The 15,002-nt window shown below is 34.1% G+C and overlaps 1 protein-coding gene across 11 annotated transcripts in view; it reads left to right on the top strand.

The window, feature by feature from the left end:
* The window catches only part of OXR1 (oxidation resistance 1), a 446,019-nt gene that overhangs the window by 397,601 nt on the left and 33,416 nt on the right, over nucleotides 1-15,002 (top strand). For all 11 annotated transcript variants that reach the window (XM_010863467.1, XM_010863466.1, XM_010863474.1 and 8 more), the window contains 2 exons: nucleotides 4,582-4,750; nucleotides 9,216-9,378. In XM_010863467.1, the coding sequence (XP_010861769.1) occupies nucleotides 4,582-4,750; nucleotides 9,216-9,378 (332 nt within the window). The remainder of the gene's footprint in view (nucleotides 1-4,581; nucleotides 4,751-9,215; nucleotides 9,379-15,002) is intronic.

Genomic DNA, 15,002 nt, shown 5'->3' with positions numbered 1-15,002 from the left:
TTGTAAGGCCTCCCCAGACAGCCATTTTGCTTTTTTGCATTTCTTTTCCATGGGGATGGTCTTGATCCCTGTCTCCTGTACAATGTCACGAACCTCATTCCATAGTTCATCAGGCACTCTATCTATCAGATCTAGGCCCTTAAATCTATTTCTCACTTCCACTGTATAATCATAAGGGATTGATTTAGGTCACACCTGAATGGTCTAGTGGTTTTCCGTACTTTCTTCAATTTAAGTCTGAATTTGACAATAAGAAGTAATTGCAATTTGTAATTGCCAAAGTTATATAATCCCTTCATTTTTTAAAAGTGTAATTAGACATAAAATCTGTTTCTGAAATTCTTCAGGTATTCACAGGTTCCATCATTGTCTGGTTGTTTTTCTTTAAAATGCAGTACTAAAGAGACTTCCCTGGCTGTCCACTGGTTAAGACTGTGCTTCCAGTGCAGAGGGCCCAGGTTCAATCCCTGGTCAGGAAACTAAGATCCCAGATGCCATGCGTTGTGGCCATAAATGAATTAAACATTTTTAATTTAAAATAAAAAGCAGAACTGAGATAAATTAAATACCACTTTCTCTTTCAATTTTGTATTTTCATACTGTTTACTTTTGAAAATTATAGTAATAGCTTTTATTTCTACTACACAATGATTCTGCTTTGTACATTATGTTAAAAGTGGTATAACTCAAGTATCTTAGCTAACATTTCTCATATTCTATTGGAGTATTGATTTCAGATTAATCTAATTTACATATTTCTGTTTTATAATTAAAATATTAATTGTTCAGTTCAGTCGTTCAGTTGCGTCCGACTGTTTGCGACCTCATGAATCGCAGCATGCCAGGCCTCCCTGTCCATCACCAACTCCCGGAGTTCACTCAGACTCATGTCTATCAAGTCGGTGATGCCATCCAACCATCTCATCCTCTGTTGTCCCCTTCTCCTCCTGCCCTCAATCCCTCCCAGCATCACAGTCTTTTCCAGTGAGTCAACTCTTCTCATGAGGTGGCCAAAGTACTAGAGTTTCAGTATCATTCCTTCCAGAGAACACCCAGGGCTGATCTCCTTTAGAATGGACTGGTTGGATCTCCTTGCAGTCCAAGGGACTCTCAAGAGTCTTCTCCAAAACCACAGTTCAAAAGCATCAATTCTTTGGCACTCAGCTTTCTTTATAGTCCAACTCTCACATCCATACATGACCACAGGAAAAACCATAGCCTTGACTAGACGAACCTTTGTTGGCAAAGTAATGTCTCTGCTTTTCAATATGCTATCTAGATTGGTCATAACTTTTCTTCTAAGGAGTAAGCGTCTTTTAATTTCATGGCTGGAGTCTTCCCCAAAATAAAGTCTGACACTGTTTCCCCTGTTTCCCCGTCTATTTGCCATGAAGTGATGGGACCGATGCCATGATCTTCGTTTTCTGAATGTTGAGCTTTAAGCCAACTTTTTCACTCTCCTCTTTCACTTTCATTAAGAGGCTTTTTTTAGTTCCTCTTCACTTTTTGCCATAAGGGTGGTGTCATCTGCATATCTGAGGTTATTGATATTTCTCCCGGCAATCTTAATTCCAGCTTGTGCTTCTTCTAGTCCAGCGTTTCTCATGATGTACTCTGCATATAAGTTAAATAAGCAGGGTGACAATATACAGCCTTGATGTACTCCTTTTCCTATTTGGAACCAGTCTGTTGTTCCATGTCCAGTTCTAAGTGTTGCTTCCTGACCTGCATAATTGTTAAAATATGCATAAAATAAGATTTACGAGTTTAACCATTTTTAATGTAAAATATAGGAGCTTTAGGCATATTCACATTATTGTACAACCATCACCACCATCCATTTCCAGAACCTTTTCATCTTCCTGAGCTGAAACTCTCTGCTTATTAAATGATATCTTCCATTCTCCCCTCCTTACAGTCCTTGGCAAGCACCATTCTATGTTTTTCCTTTTGTGTGTGGCTTATATCCGTTAGCATAATGCCTTCAAGTTTCATCTATGTTGTGGTGTGTCAGAATTTTCTTTCTATATAAAGCTGAATAATATTCCATTGTACACAGCACATTTCCTTTATATGTTCATTTGTTGATGGACATTTGAGTTGTTTACACCTTTTGGCTGTTGTGAATAATAATGCTGCTATGAACATTAGTGTACAAATAATTTGTTTGATTTCCTTCTTTCATTTTTTTTTTGGTTACATACCGGAAGTAGATTTGCTGGATTGTATGGTAATTCTGTGTGTACTTTTTTGATGAACCACTGATCTGTTTTCCACAGTGGCTATACCATTTTATAGTCTCTCCAGCAACACACTAGGGTTTGATTCAATTTTTCAAAACGGAATTTTCTTTGCATTTAGATACACTGAATTTCGGAGAAGGCAGTAGCAACCCACTCCAGTGTTCTTGCCTGGAGAATCCCAGGGACGGGGAAGCCTGGTGGGCTGCAGTCCATGGGTCGCTAAGAGTCGGATATGACTGAGCGACTTCACTTTTACTTTTCACTTTCATGCATTGGAGAAGGAAATGGAAACCCACTCCAGTGTTCTTGCCTGGAGAATACCAGGGACGGGGAAGCCTGGTGGGCTTCCGTCTATGGGGTCGCACAGAGTTGGACACGACTGAAGTGACTTAGCATAACATACTGAATTTAGATATACTGATATATACTGTATATAATTTACATATACTGAAGACCTAAGGATTATATTCAATAGATGTTAAGTAATTACATTCTATAAAAGCTTGAATATTTTTTCATTATTCAGAGTTAATGTTCATTAAAGAACTTTTGACAAATATGTTGCTTTTTAGAAAATTTATAAACAATTACCTGGAATTCATCACCTGGATTTGATCCTTGTTAATATTTGATGTATTTATCTTTGCTCTTTAGTGCGTATGTGTATCTGCATACACACATTTACATATATACACATATACAATATTGATATAATTTGTATATATCTTGATATGTGTATAGTTTTCATATAAAATTAGGATTACATGTAGTATAGTTTCTTGCTTTTTTCACTTCATATTTTATGTCATGAACATTTTCCTGTGTCATTATACAGTTGACCCTTAAACAACTCAAGGGTTAAGGGGTGACACATACTCTTTCCCACATTCAAAATTTTATGTTTAACTTTACAATCTGCCCTCCATGTCTGTGGTTCTGCATACATGGATTCAACCAACCATGTATAGTAGTATTAAAGTATATATTATTTGAAGATCTACATATAAGTGGACCTGTGCAGTTCAACCCCGTGTTGTTCAAGGGTCAACTTGAACCTGTGTAGTTCTTTCATGGTTTTTAATGGCCCTGTAATTTAGCTATTTCTGTATTTATTAAGACATTCACTTGTTATTAACAATTGATATTATTAAGATTGATGTTGTGACGAATGCTGGCATAGATATCTTTATTTGATATGTTTGTGTTTGGTTGTCTTACGTTCTGAAATCTTTGAAAACGATAAAATGTTGCATTCTGGTTGACCCAGTAATTTAGTAGACTGCTCGTATTTTATTGCCTTTGTTTGGGTGCAGGGTTTAATTGGGTTTTCCTTTTATGACATTACTAAAAGGAGAAAGTTTGGTAGATATGTTTAGATAGGTGTTCCTGGATTGCTGCTGTTTGGTTTCTTCTTTTTTGTATGTACATATGGAGGGAGGACAAGAAAATTAGTTTTAAGTAGCTAATTTTAAGGAACTTGAGATTCTATATAGGGAAGTATTCAAAGTTTCTGATCTTTTATCATAAAACTATATAATATAAATATATAATGGAATATAATTGTGAGAAGAGTAGTAAAAGTTCATTCTTTTAACCTGATGCAAATGCTGGGGCTCAGATAGATTATGTATCTTGCACAGTGTTACACAGAAAAAAGCCATGACTACTATCCAGATCTCCTGACTATAGCAAAGTGCTTTTTCTTCCATAGTATGCCTCCTTTGTAAGCCAATGTCTAGTTTCCTGTATTGATCCTTATTGTCAGACCTTCAGTGTGTCATATGGCAGCATCTGTGGTTGGAAGGGTTAGAGATAATTCAGGCTTAATAAACTAAACAGATGGCTGAATCTAGCATATTGTTTTTGTCACACCTTCATATGTATGTAAAAGCCTCAGAAACTTTTTTACTGAATTTTTTCTGTAACAACCATATTACAGTAAAACTTTGAAAATTCTGCAAACTTATTTAGATATTGTTCTAGAAAGATGATAGAGAGTATGCAGAATATTGTATATGTATATTTATGAATAATTACTTTAGTGTGGTTGTTAGAAAAATTTAACCAGAATTTCTGGATCTTCCACATTTTTTCCTAATACCCTTAGATATAATATCAGTTCATAACTCGGGTGTTAGTTTATTAGTCTTGCTATACTTGTCACTTTTGATGGAAAAATATACAAGCTACTTAAGAGAATTCACCTTTCAGTAAAGTAACGTTTTATTCTGTAATTATTTGTCAAAAGTTTAGAGATAAACATTACTTAGTCTAAATTTTTTTAAATTATTCAAACATGGTGTATGGGAATTGAATAAACACTCTATCTCAATTCTAGGTTCTGCACTTTTAAAAGAAAAGAGAAGGCATCGATTGCATAAGTTCTTATGTCTCAGAGTCAGAAAACCTATGAGGAAAACATTTGTATCTCAAGCAAGTGCAACAATGCAGCAGTATGCACAGAGAGATAAGAAACATGAATATTGGTTTGCTGTGCCACAAGAAAGGTAAAACAATAACAACAAAATCTGGAAAACATTGAGATTCCTTGAGTTGAAATTATTTTATATAACAGTTCACACCAGTAGCAAAGTACTGAAATAGTTTATGATTAAAACCTGACATTAAATGCGTTCAAAATCAATTAGCTCCTCTTTTATACTCTTTAATTTACCCCACTTTTAATTTTAGTCCCCTTTGTGGTTTAATGCAAAAAATATGAACATATACCTCGTGTTACTAGTAAACAGTCATAATTAAAATGTTTTAGATCAAGAAGGTTCATTAAAATATTAACTGGTACAGCCCCACCTCAAGGCAGGAAATGATACAATTTCTTTTTTTTTTTTTACTTTGTATTTTGTTAACTGGTATAGCCAGTTATCACTGTTGTGATAGTTTCAGGTGAACAGCAAAGGGACTCAGCCATACATATGCATGTATCCATTCTTCCCCAGACTCCCCTCCCATTCAGGATGCCACATAACATTGAGCAGAGTTCCATGTACTATACAGAAGGTCTGTGTTGGTTATCCATTTTAAATATAGCAGTGTGTACATGTCCATCCCAAACTCCCTGTGTATAATTTCTTTTTTAAAAATTTCATCAAATCCTTTCTATTATAAATGCTTGCTGTATACATAGCATTAAATTAGCTACTAAAAGGATCTGGTCTTCAAATTATTTTTTATACTCACTGCACAGTGAAATTTCTCATATTACGATTGAGCAATATTTGTTAAGGATGTCTGTTATCACTGTATTGTAAATACTGACATTTTAAGTTCACTGTATCATAAATAATGACATTCTAAGTTAAAACTTACATTTATCTATTAAATATATCCAGTAGGATTTAGATAATGGAACAGTTTGCCCTTTATGATTAGATTATACATTTAAACACTACTTGAATGTGCTCTTCTAAAACAGTTAAAATTTGCATCACTACTTTTCTCTTTGAATTTATATTTCAATTATACTTCCTCATAGAGTCTTATTATAAAGTAGTATATTTTTATTCCTTTTTACATTTTTTGCAACAAATTGCATATACTTCCACATTTATCTGGGGCTTCCCAGGTGGTGCTAGTGTTAAAGAACCCACCTGCCAATGCAGGAGACATGAGTTGCTGATTCGATACCTTGGTCAGAAGATCCCCTGGAGAAGGGCATGGCAACCCACTCCAGTATTCTTGCCTGGAGAATCCCCATGGACAGAGGAGCCTGGCAGGCTACAGTCCATACGGTCACAAAGAGTCAGACATGACTAAAGCTACTGAACATGCATGCACTGTGTGTACTGACATTACACATACTAAAAATTTTCTGATTATTCTCAGAAGAGTAAAGGATCTAAGGCTCACCCTACTTGTTAACAAGTTGGCCTGCCTCAGTTTAATGAGTGCTGGCAGAAGAGTCACAACAGCAGTAGTCACAGCTCTAGCACTTGTATGAGTTCTTTGAGCTTCAGTTCCCACTGTTGGGTGTGAAGAAGGCCAAGTGACAGCTGCATGTGCCATGGGTTATGTTAAAGAATAGGAACCGTAAGTTTAGGGAACCTAAAATTTCTATAATGTACAGTAAGCATGGTTTCCCTTTGGTCCAGAGTAAGATACTAATGGGCTTTCCAAGTGGCTCAGTGGTAAAGAATCAGTCCATCTGCCAAGCAGGAGACACGTGTTCAATCCCTGGGTCAGGAACATCCCCTTGAGAAGGAAATGGCAGCTCACTTCAGTATTCTTGCCTGGGAAATCCCATGGACAGAGGAGCCTGGTGGGCTACAGTCCATAGGTTCACAGAAGAGTCAGACACAACGTAGCGACTAAACTTCCACCACAAGATACTGAATATTTCTGCCTTCTAAAACCATGCTATGCTTTGTTTTCTGTGCAAACTTACATGAAAAGGTAGTGCTGAACACAGGTACACAGTGCCTCTGCCAGTAAGACATGCAGAAATCCAAGAGAAAATTGTCTTTCAACACCTACATTATTCCAAATATTAATTAAACCCAGAATAACATTTTATCATTAAAATTATTGCTAATGAACAGTTGATCAAAGCAACATGAATTATAATTTATCATATATAGCTATTAACACACAAAATGTAAAATACAGGAAATGTCTTAATAAAATAGTTAGGGCTTTCCCCCAATTAGTTTATGTATCCATTGATGAATATTGTTCATTGAAATGATAAGACTCAGTGGCTCAATTCTGCCCCCTCCCTTTTTTCTTTTTCTATAAGTACTAAAAAGCTTTGTTCATAAAAATGTCTATGAAACTGAGAAGTTTTATTATAATGTCAGTCAGTTCTTTAAACGTGTTTCTGTTTATATTCTAAAATTAATCATCTTTCATCAAAATTATTTTTAATAACCATCATTTGAACAGCTTCATTCAGTTTTGTGGAAATTAGTGAATTAGAAACCACCTGATATGCAAAAAGACTTATTACCCAGTTTTTAAAATCTTTCCCTGTCTCAATACCAACTTTAGGCAACCTGGAAGTCTTTATACTGGAAGTTTTTTGACTATAAAGACATGTACCATTGTAAAATTCTGGATGAGTGAGGATGGTACTTTAGTGAAAGCAGAGAAGAAACAATCTGTAAGATATCTTAACCACACTGTTCTCAAGAAGATGAGTAGGAGAGAAGATTACCATATGGAAACGGAAGAGAAAGAGATTGATTCCCTTAGATCTATCTTAAATGTCTGTATACCTCTTGGAAAGGCTTTATATGTTCCTCTGAAGACTTACTTTCAAGAATATAATAATAAAATTCTTTTCTCTCCCACCTCACCTAAATATACAGTACAATCTGTGCGTTCAACAAAATGTGATTAGAATAATTTAAAAATATGCTGTGATTTGCATAATTTATGAGTACATGAAAGGCAAAGAGCCAGATACTCTGATTTGCCAGTGATACCAAGATGATTACAATGAAATATTCAACCCTATTATATCTTAGGATTATAACATATTATATTTATAGTTATATATATAATATATATATAATCCTATAATTATAACCCTATTATAACATAAGGATTTATTTTTCTCCTTAGTGTTGGCTTTGTTTTAATTTTTGCATGGAATTTTCCATTTTAATATTGACCTTGCACCTTCGCTAATGTTCATTAAAAATTAGTTTTATTAGAATTTTGAACTTTATTGTATTTTAGGATTTTATGAAAAAAATTGCTTCATAGAGACAAATTATCTGAAAGATGATGCTTAACACCTTTTTAAATAAAGCATTAGTTGCCACATAACAAATGACACTATTAAAAATTTATTTTATTGCAAACAATGTCCAGGACAGTGATTATTGATTGCTATATGTTAGTAGAGAGTTTTTATTTAATATAAATTTATTTATTTTAATTGGAGGCTAATTACTTTACAGTATTGCATTGGTTTTGCCATACATCAACATGAATCCGCCATGGGTGTACACATGTTTCCCCATCCTGAAACCCCCCCTCCCAATTCCCTTCCCATACCATCCCTCTGGGTCATCCCAGTGCACAAGCCCCGAGCATCCTGTATCATGCATCGAACTTGGACTGGTGATCCGTTTCACATATGATATTATACATGTTTCAATGTCATTCTCCCAAATCATCCCACCCTCGCCCTCTCCCACAGAGTCCAAAAGACTTCTATACATCTGTGTCTCTTTTGCTGTCTCACATACCGGGTTATCATTACCATCTTTCTAATTTCCATATATATGTGTTAGTATACTGTATTGGTGTTTTTCTTTCTGGCTTCCTTCACTCTGTATAATAGGCTCCAGTTTCATCTACCTCATTAGAACCGATTTAAATGTATTCTTTTTAATGGCTGAATAAAGTAGAGAGTTTTATAATCACTTTTCAGTTATCCATACCAATTAAAGCCAATAAAGCATAGATGTTTGAAATGCACATCTGACCCTTCAGATAATTTTTATTTCAGGGATTTAGGCTTTAGTAAACAAAACTGAAAGAAGGAACATAAAAGTTAAAAATATTAAATTTCTGTTAACCTGGGAAAAACCTGTATAGTGGTCAGGTTTCAAAATAGGTAATTAGAGTAAGTTGTTAGTTGTATTTCAGATAATTAGATCGTTGTGTGATTGAGGTTAAAATGGTGAGTTCGGTTTTCCTTCCCATTGTCAAGTTTGCTTCATGAAAAGAAATGTTGCCATGAACAGCATCTGAGCTAGTCAAAACCAGGCTGAAGAAAATCCTAGTGTAGTTAGGAGCTTGACAGAACACAGCCCCAAAAGTTTAAGTTAATGTCTTCTTGGTAGTCGGCTTTGTTTTATTTTTAAATAAAGAATAGTGTATGTAATATTTTGTATATTTTAAGTCTTCAAGTTTTGTGAAGCTGTTTAACAAAAATAATTTTTAAATTCTTGCTAACAACTCAGAATAGCAGATGTATTAATTCATAATCACTCATTCTAACAGGACAGACCACTTGTATGCCTTCTTCATTCAGTGGAGTCCAGAAACATATGCAGAAGATACTGGTGAATATACCAAAGAACCTGGATTTATAGTAGTAAAAAAGATTGAAGAATCTGAAACAAATGAGGATTCTACTAATGAAGCAGCAGCTAGAGAATGGGAGGTAAGAGGGAAAATGTGAAGTTTTCATTTATCTTTTTTCTTTGTATGAATATATAGTTTTAGAGTTGGCAAAGTTCAAGTGATCTTTAAGTGAGTGATATTTTAAAGGTTCACTGTTCTTGTATATATGTGTTTATTGAATAAATCTGATTAGTAACTTTGGTTTATTCATTTCCCTTTTGCTTTAAAATGCTAGAGAAGCAACCTATCATCAGCAAAATGCCTTTTATTGAATGAACTTTAGGAATAATCACTGTTATACTAATTTTCATAAAACATTTATTGCAGATCTAATTCACTTTAGTGTTATCTCCTGCATGGAGGAGGCATAGCAGTTATTTAACACATTCATGCAAATTAGCACTCCTTCTAAGCTCATATCCAAGCATTATCTTGACATGAGTTTAGCAATATGCAAAGAAAATAAGCTGATGCTAATTTTACAAAGTAATGAAAGTTTTATGCTCTTCTCAAATATACTGAGCTTGTATAAATGGTCAGATTGACACTAAACAACTTTTTTTAACCCCTCTTAGATCTATCTTTTAAAATTGTGTATTATGATTTTACATGCTTTGTCATGTGGGATTGATAGAGTGATGTATCTGGTCTTTCTTTTGTTATGGTTCCCTGGATTCACCTCTTCATGCATTAGAAAATACAGAGCAGATGCTAAAATGTGATAATAAACTGAATCAAATTTTGTTATCCATCTGGTGTTGTTCGTGATTGTTTGTGTGATTAATGTGGTGTATATGTACTTAACATGTATAATGATTAAAGGTATACATGGCATGTCTTTTGTTTAAAATGCACACCTGATTTTGTATGTGCCTCAGTCCGTTCCGTGTAGTACATTCAGCATCAGTTTCTATTGTGACTACGATATAATGGAGGAATCTTCCTACCAGCTTTCACAATAGCCATGAACTGGAAACAACCTGAATGCCTGTCTGCAGGTTATTGGATAAAAAAAAATTTGGAATATTTATAAAATTCCAAATAATGAAGCAACAAAAAGGTTCTGTTGGTACAACAATGTGGATGAGTCTCACAGAATAAAAGAAGCCAAGCCAGACATGAAAGGACTATATATTATACAATTCCATTTACATAAAATTCAAAAGGGCAAAACTAGTCAAAAGTCCACCAGACTACCTGTTTCTGGGAGTTTAGGGGTTGTCTAGGCTCAGGAGGGAACTTTATAGAGTACTGGAGGTAGTCTGTATTTTATTCTGGGTGATGATTTACTTGGGTGTTGGCATATGCAAAACAATCCCTGTGTATTTACAACTTAGATTTAGAAGACTTTTAAAATAGCCCAGGTGATTAAGGATGTAAACCTATACTAAAGCAGTAACAAACAAAGGTAGAATGGAAAGGGATAAAATAAAGTGTTTTAAAAAGGTATTACCTAGCTAATAAAACAGGATATAGTGTCAGATGATGGTGAAGTACTAACTTGGGTGGCAAGGTAGATGGCAGTATTTTCAATCAAGTCAGAGAATTGACAGTTTTCTCTCTTTTGAGATTGAAACACTTAATTTTGGAAATAACAGACTTTAGTACCAATTTTTTGAGTATAAACTTTTTATTTAAAAGGGACCATCTTAATTCTTATGGACAACTCTGCAGATTATAATTTCTAAAGAAAAAGTTTTCTCACCTGTTTTCAACTAGAATTGATTCAAATAAAAAGAAGATGATAAAAAAATTGATAAAAAATTAAATTTTAGAAACTTTCTGCTGTGTTATCTAGAAACATTTTGCTGCACTGTCTAATAGAGTAGCCACTAGTGACATGTGGCTATTGAATACTTGAAATGTGGCTAATGCCACTAAGGAACTGAATTTTTAATTGTTTAATTTTGATTAAACATAAAAATCAATACTTGATTCAGTATTGGATGACTTTTAGATATGTTTTGAACAACTTAGATATATGAATTATTTTAAGCTATAAATTTCATAAAATCTCAATATGATCTCATAAATAAGATCAGGTATTTCCTGTGAAAATCTGGTATCTGCATTCAGATGTAGTTAAATATGCTAATTCCTGTAAATACAATAGCCCCTCACTGCTTGTACACAGCTGTTGAGCAAGGAAATATGGCTAGTCCAAATAGAGATAATCTGTAAATATAAAAAATATGCTGGTTTTTAAAGATTCAGAACTGAAAGAAAAAAATGTAAGATATCATTAAATCTTACATTCATTATGTTGAAATGATAATGTTTTGGATATATTGGATTAAGTAAATATATTAAAATTGATTTAACTTTTTTTTTTAATGTGGCCACTAGAAAATTTATAATTGCATATGTCTTGCGTTCTATTTCTCTTGTACAGTATTGGTCTAGTGCCTGATAGCTACCAAGTACATAAAAAGCTGCTGTTTTTTGTTTTTTGTTTTCCCCATCAAAAGTCTGTTCTTTACCTTAGAGTTCACTCTTGGTGCTGTACATTCTATGGGTTTGAGCAAATGTAAGAAAACATAAAAAGTATTTTAAATGTTTAAAGGATGTTTTAAAAGGGAATTTGAGGTGAATGAACCTCATGTCTGTTACACAGAGTGAAGTAAGTCAGAGAAAAACAAAATGTTATGTATTAATGCATACATATAGATTCTAGAAAATGGTACTGATCAACCCACTTGCCTACTTGCAGGGCAGGCGTAGAGATGCAGGCGTAGAGAACCTACTTGTGGACACAGCAGGGGAAGGATAGGGTGGGACAAATGGAGAGAGTAACATTACATACATACACTGTCATGTGCAAATTAGATAGCTAGTGGGAAGTTGCTGTATAACACAGGGAGCTCGACCCAGTCGTCTCTGACAAATTATAGGGGCAGGAGGGAAGTTTAGGGGAGAGGGGATATATGTATACTTATGGCTGATCCCCAGTTTTGTATGACAGAAACCAACACGACATTGTAAAGCAATCATCCTCTAAATAAAGATCAATTTTAAAAAGGAAATTTGACTAGAGAACATACATAAAATAAGAAAAACTCAAAATTTCTACCTAGGTGTAGAGAATAGGTGACTTAGAATTTAAGATGAATTTGTTACGAATTTATTTCATGCTGACATGAAATTTGTACATTGGGGAACGTTTGCCTATGATAAACTTACCTTCTCAACTTCTTTTCTGTTCTCCCTTCCTATTCCCCTTTACCTTCCCCCTACCTATGTAAGTACCATGAGGGCAGGGTTTTATGGGTTTCATACACTGTTCTATCTGCTGAGCAGTGCAGATTATATGACAGTGCAGTCATATAATTAACCCTTTGTAAATACAGCATTAGTGAATACATTTGGACATAGATTAAAATAAATAATAAATATAACTTGTTAACAGTTGGCCTAAAATAAGTTCTTATGTCACTTGTAGTAAATATTTTATCATAAAGCCATAGACTCTTAGAGTTGAAATTAACTGACAGTTCAGCCTCTCTCATTTTACATCATTCTTGATTATACTCTAGCATATTTAGTGATAGGGAACTTACTACTTCAAAGGGCAGTAAGAGGTGAGGGCCACAGAAACCTACCTTTGCTAGCAAAGAGAAAAGATAATTGTATTTTAAGATTGTTAGCAGTAATAACCCTTTATGATACATCAGAACTAAGATTTCTGAATACTTGGAGAAAAAAATCTAAGAAATACTACATGTGTAACTCAAGATGTGTGTTGGATTAATGTTATTTAATATGTACACTTTATTCAAATTTAGTTGTTAGTATAAATACAGTTAGCATAATACATCAGCTTACCTCACCATTGTTTCTTTTTTAACCATACTGTCTTGAGTATCTTAAGAATAAATTCTTCTGCTGTTGGTAATTCAGTAGCCCTACCTTGCAGCTGAAGTAGAACAATTTCTACAATTGGTAGAGTCTTCTCTGTTTTTCTTCAGTACTCAGTTCCAGAAATCAGTAAAGCATGTATACTGAGGAAACTGTATTATGTGGGCTTTTGCAATTTTGTGAGAAATATTCCTTTTTCATGGGGATTGTTTTTATGAATTTTCATTGAAAACACACTAATGGCATTTCAACAGTGTAAGGAAGATCCTGAGGTGAAGGTGGGAAAAGATACCTGTTGACCTCTTATTACTTGCTGATGATTGTGCTTTTATTTGATTAATACATACATACAGAGATTAACAGTATCGTGAATTTGCATGTACCACTCAGCTTTATCAACTCATTTCATTTATAATCCTTTTCTACAGTTCTTCACATTTCTTCACAGGTGATAAAAATGTTTAAAATACACATAATATGAGTGTATTTTTACAATTTGCTGTTTGAGTCATCATCCCAGCATGTGGCATATAGTTCTGTGACCAGGGATGGAACCTGGGCCCCCTGCATTGGAAGCACAGAGTTTTAGCCACTGGGCCACCACAGAAATCCCAAAGCCTGTTTCATTTTTAAGATTCATGTGAATTTTGCATTATCGTAATTCATCTGATACACATTAAAAAAACCTTTTAAAATTCCTGATCATGAAGTAAAAGTGATGCTACAGTAGTGAAGAAAATTATTCTGGTTTACTTTTCACTTCTCACACTTGCCTAATTATTGACAAAAATATCTTACATTGAGTTTTTGATTTCTAATATGACTTCTCCATTTTTATGTGCTTGACATTACTCACATTTTCTCAAACGATCCAAGCTTTCATTTAAGTAAAAATATAAAGGTGGCACTAGTGGTAAAGAACCTTCTTGCCAGTGCAGGAGACACAGGAGATGTGGTTCAATCCCTGGGTCGGGAAGATCCCCTGGAGGAGGGTGTGGCAACCCACTCCAGTATTCTTGCCTGGAGAATCCCATGGACAGAGGAGCCTGGTGGGCCATGGTCCATAGGGTCACAGAGTCAAACATGACTGATGTGACTTAGCACATATGCATAGATGTAAATTTATTGGTTACTTATCAAATAAACCTGTACAAAGGTTTTGTAATTATGTCAAATATTTTAGAATTTGCTTTCTGATGTAATTTTGTAAATCATTTATAGGATTTTCCCATTTTGACATTAATTTTTAGTGGTTAATTTTATAAACATTTGAAAATATTTAACCTAACCGTAGCAATTTAGGCTGTAAAATTTACTATATCTTCAGTGATTTGGTTTTCCACCTGGATGTGATAATTACCATGTGGAATCAGTTCTGTTTTCTTATTTGTCATTAAGTTATTGCTATGGTGTTTTATTACATTTCTCAGAGAAGACTTAACAGTTTCATATTGTTGAACTTTAAGAACCAACAGTTTCAGGAGTGGTTAGTATTTTACTTCTTAAGCTACCAGACAATGAGTATTCTGGTGTTCATTTTCTTAAGGACATGGTTTGTGTGTGTGTGTGTTTAATTAAAGTAGCAAGTAGTGCCAAAATTAAAACTGAGTCAATATGTAAAACAAAGCAAAATTCCTGATCTCTTCTCAGCCTAGTCAGCAAAATCCATACAGAATTGATTTTGTTCAAAATAAAAGTAGTCTCTATCTCTGAGTCACTAAATAGAGGTCACATTTATCACATAAAAGTAATTAAAATGAATATACTTTTGTAAACAAATTGAATCACATAGGATTATAAATCATAACA

The sequence above is a fragment of the Bison bison genome, unplaced genomic scaffold (assembly GCF_000754665.1).
Source record: "Bison bison bison isolate TAMUID 2011002044 unplaced genomic scaffold, Bison_UMD1.0 scf7180017864491, whole genome shotgun sequence".
Taxonomy (NCBI): domain Eukaryota; kingdom Metazoa; phylum Chordata; class Mammalia; order Artiodactyla; family Bovidae; genus Bison; species Bison bison.
This window is presented reverse-complemented; position numbering and strand designations above follow the sequence as displayed.